Source organism: Furipterus horrens, unplaced genomic scaffold (assembly GCF_987537825.1).
Source record: "Furipterus horrens unplaced genomic scaffold, mFurHor1.1.pri manual_scaffold_11, whole genome shotgun sequence".
NCBI lineage: Eukaryota > Metazoa > Chordata > Mammalia > Chiroptera > Furipteridae > Furipterus > Furipterus horrens.
Window position 1 is genome coordinate 88,769,827 of NW_028327181.1, and position 10,044 is coordinate 88,779,870.

General features: G+C 47.3%; 1 protein-coding gene across 1 annotated transcript; it reads right to left on the reverse strand.

Annotated features, from left to right (window-relative positions):
* Positions 1 to 759: 759 nt before the first annotated feature.
* LOC149998793 (intercellular adhesion molecule 5-like) lies at positions 760 to 8,578 on the reverse strand. The gene is made up of 8 exons (XM_090292157.1): positions 8,546 to 8,578; positions 6,506 to 6,581; positions 5,199 to 5,465; positions 4,006 to 4,326; positions 3,471 to 3,749; positions 2,723 to 2,989; positions 1,832 to 2,074; positions 760 to 1,635 (listed from the first exon to the last, which is right to left on the reverse strand). Exons 1-8 carry the CDS (start codon positions 8,576 to 8,578, stop codon positions 1,484 to 1,486), a joined length of 1,638 nt encoding a protein of 545 aa, XP_090148283.1. The 3' UTR covers positions 760 to 1,483.
* Between the last annotated feature and the right edge of the window lie 1,466 nt (positions 8,579 to 10,044).

Below are 10,044 nucleotides of genomic sequence, written 5' to 3' on the forward strand. Positions count from 1 at the left end.
ATTTCCAATCTCCTCCCAGGAATCCTTGGTCCTAAATTGTTACCCATGTGTGCTTTCCCGGTCATAGGAGTTAAGGCAAAATCGTAATTTCCTGTTGACTTGCTCCAGCTTCCCTCAGAGACCGTAAGCTTGTAGATGGCAGACAGCGTTTTGTTCACCATTGTATCCCCCGTCTGGTATGAGTTGAAACCAAAGTGTTCATACCTAATCTACAAGCCAAACTCAGGAAAGGTCTGGGAAGAATGAACTTTTTCACGTTGATGCCTGATGCTGTGTTCTTTCTGTGTGAAAGGCTGTGGACCTCTCTCTATCTGGAAGTCTGAACTTGAGTTTTGAGGGCACGTCAGATAGGCTGCTGCCCTGAGCTAACGTACCACCTGCCCTGGGCTGGTTGCTTATGCTATCGACTTGACATTCTTAGAAATTGTACTTAAAGCGCAACCATGTGGCTTTTACCAGCTCCAACATTTCAGTGACCCACATGTGACTGATTTGGGAGGAAAGATCTGGTTTTATGGTTCCTGAAGTTTTCTCTTCCCAAAGAACCAAGAAGGAAGCTGAATCATAAAATCACATGGTAAACATTGTCACAGGAGGAGCCCTCCTAAAACTTAAAGGAAATAGTTTGCAAACATATGAAAATACATATTTATTTATGGAAAGGGGGCATAAACATTGAAACTCTACCTAAGAGCCTGAATAAGTAAAAATAATAATAATAATAATTATATATATATGTTAAATGTGAACTCACAGATGATTACTTTATAATGGATTCTGAAAAGGAATTCAGAAATGTTTGGCACCCTTAATCTATGAGGCCAATTTCATGGAAGAACTCTTAACTTCCACAGCAGGGACAAAACTCTGGGCTAGGTAAAACCCCACATGGAACGTCTTAGGATTTTTATTCTCCTCCAAGGAACACCAGATGGTTAGTGAGCTGAAGTCTAACAAGCTTGGGTCGGGAGCTGACATTCCGGAATCCCAGGTTAGAGAAGCCAGGGAGTGCATAGGCAGGAATAGGGTTCTGATTTCTACTCCTCTGTTTGGTACTTACTCCCTTCAAAGTTCTGTCCCTGCACTAAGAAATTGGTTTCCACTTAGTTATGAGGAAACCATAAGAAATGAGTTGCATTTCTGCAACATTTCTATCTCTTCAGTATGATATTTGGGAGCAAAGGGGAGTGGTAATGGGGACAACAAGGCACAGACAGAACCTTCTTTTCTGAATCGGAGTGGAATGATTGAGCACACAGTCCGAAGCAGCAGCCCCACTGAGAACTTCCTGGAGACTACAGCGAACTCAGAGGAGTGCAGCATATGGATGGACTGGATACAAGGGACATGGGGCCAATAACACATTTTACGGGACTTCATAACACAGAGGATGTCTCTTCCTTTCTCCTCTACCCCCTTCCTCCCTTAGAAAACCCCAGCAGTAGAGGTCACCTTCAACCAAAGAGCTGTTTCTATTTAACAATTATTTGCAATGCACATTTCTACTTGACTGCAAACTGGCTTCCCTCTGTATCTCGAAGCGCAGGTAGTCCAAATACACTGCTATGAGCGTTACACTCCCTACGAGGGCGAGAATGGTGATCACGTAGGTGAATCTCATGTCTTCAGCCAGTCCTGCCCAAGCACAGAAGACACAGAATTGGAAAGGTTCAATGGCAAGAGAATCACCCTGTCCCAGCCCACCAAGCCCACTTCTCGGTCTCACCCTCCCCAGCCCAGTGAAATCTTTCTTCTTCACGTATTTGGATAAGAATCCCCACACCCTGGGCCATTTCCATCTTGGGCCTGGCAGCAGGGGACCCACAGTCACCTTGAACAAGGAGAGAGATGTCTTTGCTGACAGAGCCCAGCTGGTTAGTGGCTGTGCAGTAGTACGTCCCAGTCTGGTTCTGGGTTGCCTTCTGCGGTACTTCAAGGTCGAAGATCACTCCATTCCAGGTACACACCAACGACGGCATTGGGTTTCCCTTCGGGACACAGGTGAGCGTCTGTTCCATCCCTTCCATCCATGTCTGGTTGCTAGGGCAACCAGATTCCTCCAACCGTGGCCCATCTGGAAAAAAGAAATCCCAAGGGAACAGAGCTCATTGTGCACCTTCCTTCCTTCTTGGTCATCCTCACCTCTCCCTCCCCTAATCCAAATGCTGTGTCCCCTCCACCCAAGGGCAGATCATCAACTTCCTGCTTTTAGCCACTCTTATTTCCTCCTGTCCCTAAGGGCAAGGAGTCTGAGGCGCAGCACAGGGCATTTTCACAGACACTGACTCAGTGGGGTGGAGTGCTCCGCCAAAGGCGGCCCTGGGGCCCTTGCTTCTCAGTCAGTGAGAACATGGGTAGTGGTGAGCCCGGAGATGAGAACTTCTCCATTTTTCAAAATACAAACTTTTATGTGGAAATTTCCTTTCTCAGAATAAACTCCAGCTATCACTTCCTATGTTCTCAGCCAACTGGCCCACAACTAATGCCACCTGATCACTAACCCATTTCCTCTCTTCTGTGCCCAATTTCCCTCACATTTCTCCCACTCATTTGCTGGGGGTAAGGTAAGCTTGGAGCGCTTTAACTTTTTTCTTTTGATTTTTTTTTTTTTTTAAAGAGAAAAAAATATGGCAACTCTAATAATGAAGCTGCTGGCAAGGATCTCTGGAAACAGGACAATAGTGAGCCTTGCTTTGAGAAGAAGGACCGGGCCTGTACTCACATAAGACACGGAGCTGGGCTGTAGTGGTTTTGATCAACTGCTGACCCTGAACCTCCAAAGAGGCCTCACAGGAGAAATTCCGGCCGTCGTCTTCCTCCGTGGTGGTCAGTAAAAGCCAGGCAGGCTCCCCAGGGGCAGGGAGGTCTGGGGCTCCCTGAAGCCGAAGAGTAGGGCTGGGTGATGTTAACACGTGCCCTGAACAGGTCACATTCATGTCTGTCCCTACCAGTGTTAATTTTTCTGCCTCCAGGATTGGTGGTGGGAAGCCTATAAGAAAAGAAAAGACAACCAAACATCCTTCTCAAAACTGGCAGCTGCTTTGGCGCTCCTGCTACTGGTGGCATCCCTTGGGTAGGCAGACAACAGGGGGAAGACTATGGAGACCATTACTGCTCCGTGCAGAATGGCAGGAGCCGCAAAGTGGTTTGGGAATTTGGGAGCTTTTCCTACAACAAATGCGACATGCCCACATCTGGCTTTGTCTCTGCTGCACGGAGAGCAAGAAGTCTTTTCATCTTACAGACTTCCCCCTCACCTTCAGTGATTGTCCCTAGAAACAGGTCCAAGCATTCACAATCACTCTGTGTAGGCTGGCCTAAGGCAACAGGGTGAAGGTTAAATAAAACTAGTCTCAACACAGGTCTCCTACCTGCCTGCACTTATCAGAAAACCCCCAAGGCTTTACTGTGGAAGTTTTCAGTGGCAGAAGACCCTCAGGGGAAGGAAAGGAAAGAGCCTGGTAACTTACTATAGACGTGCACCAGCTCTCTTGTTTTCTGTTCCATCGGACCCAGAGATACATGGCAGGACACCTCCTGATCGCCAGTCTCCCTGGCCCGAACAGTGGCGTTGGCCCACACAGTGTCTCCCTCCCAGGAGAGGAAGGGGCTCAGCTCCTGGTCTCCCAAGAACATGTGGAATATCACCTCTTTGGCTGGGAACACCCTAGCCAGCTCACAGCTCACGGTTTCTGCTGTCCCGACCTCCAGAAGTGGAGAGATCCAGATTTGGGGGCGCTGAGAGAATTCTGCCAAGAAATGAGGAAAAGGAAAGAAGGGGAAAAAAACCATAATAAATCATGTCATGTAAGAGCCCACAATGTTAGAAGAAAGTAGGGCAAAAAGGTCTCTGTCCCCCAGGGTGAACTTAAAGTCCAAGAAGAGGTGAAGCTCAATTACCCTCACACCCACACCCTAAGTGCTGTGAGAACTTAGTCCTAAAGGCCACAGTAAGGTGAGGAAAATGAGCCTCAGGATTCCTTCCACACCTGAGCGCCTACTCACCAAAAATCCGGAGCACCCTGCTGGCGGAGCTGGAGTGAAAGAGCCTGCCACCATGTGAACGTAGGTCCAGTTCTGCGTGGCAGGAGAAGTTGCAGCTGTGATCCTCCCTTTGCGCTTTGATGTTGATGGTGACCTCAGCTCTCCGGGAGGCCACAGCCAAGCTCCCGATGTTCTTTCTGTATAGTTCTTTGTTACCCTGAAGAAGGGTAAGGGTGAGGTTCTCCAGGGGTGCTACCTTGGGCGCATGGCACTTCACTGTAAAGACTTCATCTGAGGCCACCCATGCAGGCTGCAGCTCCAGGATCACCTGCTTTGGTGGCTCTTTAAGACAAAACGTGGGTTTGATGAGAGAAGGCTACTCACCTTTCCAGAAGGAAATAGTATAGGACAGGGAGCCCATGATAGAAGGTGACTGCTACCCTTAAACCATCTGACCATCAATGTCAGATGGGACAAGTTAGCCTCTGGCTCTTCTTCTGCCCATCAAAGGTGGCTAAAGCCATAAGCAAGAAATATGACTGCTGAGAAGAGGGGCCTTGCTTTGATGGTTGCTCCCATTTTGGGGAGCTTTTACCTCTAGCCAGAGTGCTTCAGAGGTGTGAGCAGCTTCTGAGGGGCTGCTGAGAATCACACAAAAACTATACCAAGTTAACCACACTCTTACCCCACAGGGATCGCACTTGTTCTAAGAGCCATATCTTTGCCAATGCTGTCTGCCCACTTGAAAGACCCTCTCACCCATCCCTATCACTTCAAATCCTAACCATTCTGCAGGAATGAAGCTCAGGAGCCTCCTCTTCCAGGAAGACTTCTCCAACTACCCCAGCCCACAGAGACCCTCCTTTCTCCAATCCCTATTTATTTTAAGAATTTGTGGCAAATAATTCAGCTTTAATTTTATACTTTTTTGACCATTTATAAGTGAGCATTATTAGCATATGCCTCCTGTATGTGAACGTATTCTAAAGGACAGATGTCTGGATGCCCTCCGTAGTATGCTCCTAATTTAAAAGTCTACACCAAATGGAAATAGAAGTAATTGGCTCTAGAATTCCCACAGTATGATGGAAATCTTTATTAAGGGCCCTAACTCTCTCCCCTAACCCTAAAAGAAATCTCTAGTTTCCCTCTAAATAAGGCACAGTCACATTCCCCCATGCCTCTCTTCCTCCCCTGCCCTCAGCCCCACTCACGATACATGGCGATGCCCAGGCTTGCGTCCTTTTGGATCCCTGCGCAAGAGAAGAAGCACTGCACGATGGCACTCTCTGTGACGCCTTCCAGGAGAAACTCCTTCCACTGAGGCCCTTTGCCCACCTGGGTTTTCTTCAGAGAGGTCTCAACTCCACTGGGTCCTGGGTCTGGACAGGTAGTGCTGCAGTTGACCATTAGGGATTGTCCAAACTTTACCAGGGCCTGTTCCGGCTGAACAGAGACCTCAAATAGCCCTTCTGTGGCCCCTGAAATGACCAACCATACATGCCAAAGACTCTGGTGAGGATCACAAGATCCAAACAAAATACAGAGCCTACTTATCTAGTTAGAGAGAATAGAAACATACCCTGAATGAAGAGGTACAGGGGACAAGCCAAGAAAAAGACCCTTAATGAACAAGTTAGAATCCTGAGTCCACCACCAATCCCTCCACTCATCACGTTCCTCGGGATCTGATTTCCTCATTAGTGTCACTGTGGAAACCAGAGCGCCACTAGAAATTCTGCCCGGGAAATCATTCTCTTCCTAGACTTCCAGAAATCTTGGAAGCTCCCAGGATGAACCCCAGGGTCACTCATTTTCCATGGACCTTTCACCTCTTCTTAAAGTGAGACTTCCATTTTGCTTTGGTGCTAAGGCAACGGATGTTTTTGAATGCTTAGTCTGTTTGGGAAATCTCATGTACAGTGAGAGAGACATCTGTCTCGGGTAAATTTTAGATGCCTGATGTAGGTGAGGAGCACGGTCTCATGAAAGCTTTGATACAGTCCCCTTTGGCTATGCCAAGTCCACCATCTACTTCATCTCCCAAATACCAGTCCCCTCTGAGAAGAGACCCTCTTGTAGCAATGTTACCCACTGAGGCTCCAGTTCCTTTCTTGCCATTCAGAGAACTCACTCTTCACACCTGAGCTATGGGCTCTGTCCTATCAAAGTCCTACTGTGGCTCTTCATGACACAAAGGGTGGCAACAAAGAAGTGAAAATATTTTCAAGAGAAGAAAAATAGGACAGCCCTGGGCAGCAGGGAGCCAAGCCAAGAAGTAACATTTCTTATGGAGACTTCTTGCTGGTGGTCTAGTATCCTGTCCCTTAATCTGGGTTATTCCAATATAACCAGAGACTCCTAGATTCTGCATCCTAGTGATCCAAAGAATAGGAATCTCTCCCGAGGGTCCAGATGTGTGAAATACTAGGGTGTTGCCCCATTCAGGACTTCCTATCCTCTTCCTCATTGACCAGCCACCTTGTGCCCTGGCTAAAGGAACTTTTGCAAATAGCTTCACCTGGGGAAGAGATCAAAGCCAGCAGGGTCCAGACACCAAACAGTAGCATTTCCATCCTTATGAGAAAGGCCAACAGCTGGAGAAAAAGAAATAGCAGTGTTTTAAGTCTTTCTTTCCACATTTTATATAAGATTTGGAAAATATCAATTGTTTATATCAAATGTTATTTTGAAAGTGGCAAGAGAAAGGCACAGGAAAAAGGCCTGCCTGCTGTTTCAAGGGCATGCATAACATTATTCAGCTGAATTATTTTTTAATGTCAGTCACATTAACTCATACATTATGGAATCCCAATTAACTTTTGAATTTCTTGAGATAAAGTGCTCTCTTCATAACACCTACTCCAAGCTAGGCACTCCCTAATGATCTGTAGACACTTTCTCAACCACATCTTATCTAATAATTTTAACATTTAGTAAATAAATACTAAGTTCCAAGCACTGGACTGAGTGCTTTACTTTAATAATTCCTCCCCGCTCTTTTACAGATCAGATGGAGGCTAAAAGAAGTGAGGTAACTTATCCCAAATCACACAGCTAATTAAGAGGTGGAGCCAGAATTCAAACCCAGGCATGGTAACTGCTGGGCAACGTTCTTAGTACTTCACTGCTCCTATATATTTGATGAGTCCGTATTATCTGTGCTTTGATGGGGCCACTGTCACAAACAATTCCCAACAGAGGTTAATCAAAAAGCTTCTTCTATTTTATTCATCTGCCCTTAGCTTGCTGATGTTACCTTTCTCTGCAAAGCCCAATCTTATGAATTAATCTCACAGACTATGTTCTGCTCCTAGAGCCTTAGCTAAAAATAGATTTCCCAACTCTGACCACTATAAGCCAAGCTAGTTGGTTTTCCCTTGTGGCTGTCACCAGTATATGTCCATGCCACATACAAAGATATAAGAAAATGGCAGAGGGGCGTCCCTTTTTATTTCATACTCATATACTAACACAAACCCCCAATGTTCCCACAGCGCCAATATTTCCTCCTTATTTTCAAGTGGCATGTTATGAGCAGGTACTAAACCATGAAATTTTATATTCCTTTTCTGAGAAGAAAGATAGCGGCATCCCTAAGGGAAAATACTTTTAAAATCTCTGAACTTCCTTTTGCTTCATCTGTAGATCACATCCCCAACTAAAGGGTTAAACTCTACATTTCTAGACTTGTCCTCCAGCCAGGGAGAGGGGTGGGCAGCGAGGGGAGGGCGGCAGACACTGGGATGCAGTTGGATTGCTTTTTGGCTTCCTGTCCCAGTTTAGGATTCTCACCGCCCATTTACATTCCAGGGTTCCTCGAAATCTCTTGTACACGCCCGAGTCGTGTTCCAGCCTTCCCGCGCTCTCACGCATGCGCTCTCGGACTGGAATGGGCCTCCTCCCTCACCCCGTTCAACGTCTCTCTGCAATCAGGGCCGCCGCCACCACCCTCTTCTCAACCGCAGTGCCCCGCCACACCACAGCACGCCCCGTAACCGGGGACACTGCTTTCCGTTCCCGCAGCACCTAACACTCTCACCTACCGCTTAGGCCTGTTAAGATGGCGGCCTCCCTCCTTCCCTGGATGGCAGGCCTCACGAGGGCAGGGCCCTTAGTTTTTTTCACTGGTGGATCCCAAGCACCCAGAACGGTCGTAGGAGTTCAGCAGCTCTGACCCAGTGAACGAACAGACTAGACAGGATATTTACAACAGGATATTGGCAAATACTGTGTGAGGACCTGTGCCCGCCATTCGATACAGGGCCTGAGACGGCCCGTTCTTGCTCAGAGGAGTTTCCTCTCCAGTGTGTCCACATGTGGCTCTCGCGCTCTCAGCCCCGCAGGCCATGACGGCTTTTAAAGGGGGATGGTATTTAAAACATTTTTTAAAATATGTGGAAAAGAGACAATCAATGAGCGACCCTTACGGTTTCCAGCCCACTACCGTGTGAGGAGGCGAAGCTCGCCATGAGGCCAGATCTCTATAAATTTCACAAAAAAATCCGGGAGGAGACACCGGCATGAACCCAAGCAAACAAAATAAAATCTAAATCCTCACTGAGGGCCGCTCCTCGCTGCTCCCGCCGCTCATCGGGTCGCTCCGCGGGCCCACCGATTCGCCGGCTTCGCTTGAGACGCTCTCAGGGACAGCCTCGCACCAAGACCGTTAGGTCGCGCCAAGACCGTTTGTTCTCAAGACCGTTTGGTCGCGCCAGGCGGGGGCGCGCGAGGACGCTCCTGCTGAGAAGAGCTTCCTAATCTGCCTAGAAACTCGTGACGTAAGGAACGCGGCTTAGCAAGGGTTGGCTGAGACAGGTGCTAAGACGAGAGGAGGGGTGCGCGGGGAAGATGAGGGTAGGGATGTCTGAATCCTGCTTGGAAGGGAGTGCCTATTTGACCCAAGATAATCGCAACTAAATAAAACAGAAAGAAAGATTTCGTTGCAGAAAATAATGGTTCTATGAGGAAAAGGAAGGGGCTGTCTTCGCCTGTGCCTGTTCCTCTCGCGGTGCCCTCTGAACACTCCAGCCGCTTCGCGCGGGAGAGGGCTGCGCGCGCAGCTGCCTTCACCCCGTGGGTGGCGAAGCTTGCTTGGCGTTGGGCTTCGGTTCTTCACTGGCTCAAGAATCCTATCGGGATCCTCTCTTGGCTCATTCTGGGTGTACTGAGAGACGGATGTGGCGGGACTCTACCAATATCCGAAAGGTCCCTTTCGTGCCCCACCCTCCATATACAAGTCACACACTTCAGCGCCCTAGAATTTCCTTACTTCCTACCAAACGTGCCTGCGTTCTTGCTCCTCTGAACCACGACGGAGCAGTGAGTCGTAAACATGGGGTGAGAGAGTAAATCCATCTCTCTTTCATCTCTCCACCCGGTATCCCTTTCCTCAGCTTCCATGTCAGATGTCTTCCTGGGGTTGGTTCTCAAAACAGTTTCCCTGAGTCCAGATTGGGCCATTCTCATGGCCATCATGTTATGTCTTTGGTTCCTCTGCATTGTTGGTCTGACTGTGAGCCATGCACTGAGTTCCTTGGTGCAGTGAGATTTGAGGACTTGGGTTTTTTGTTTGCTTTCAGAAAGACAGTAATTATGTGCATCCACTTTCTCATTTAATATACCTACTTTCACAGGACACATTACTATTAACCCCATTTTATGGATAAGGAAACATACCGGGGAGGCTTCACTATTCTCTATCAGGGTGGCAGGCAGGGACATTATTAATGTAGTTGGCAATTTTTGTGTCCAGTGTAAGTGTTAAGAACCAACATTTTTCTTTTACATTTACTGGCGGTTTATACAAGAATTGTGTATATGATGTTAAAAATTGCTTTCAACTTTCCTCCTAACCTGCTAAAGAAAACTTTGCCACATCCAGGCCTTCGATATCCAAAGAGGTTGCTGATGTATGACAAAGTAGAGTTAGAAGATCACATGTTTTGAAAATGCCCGTTTTCTTTAAAAAAATCAAGAAAAATGTCTTCTGGAGATGAGTTTCTGAAATAGAATTGTTAGACTATCTTTCCAAACACTTTAAAAAGAATAGTTATGTTT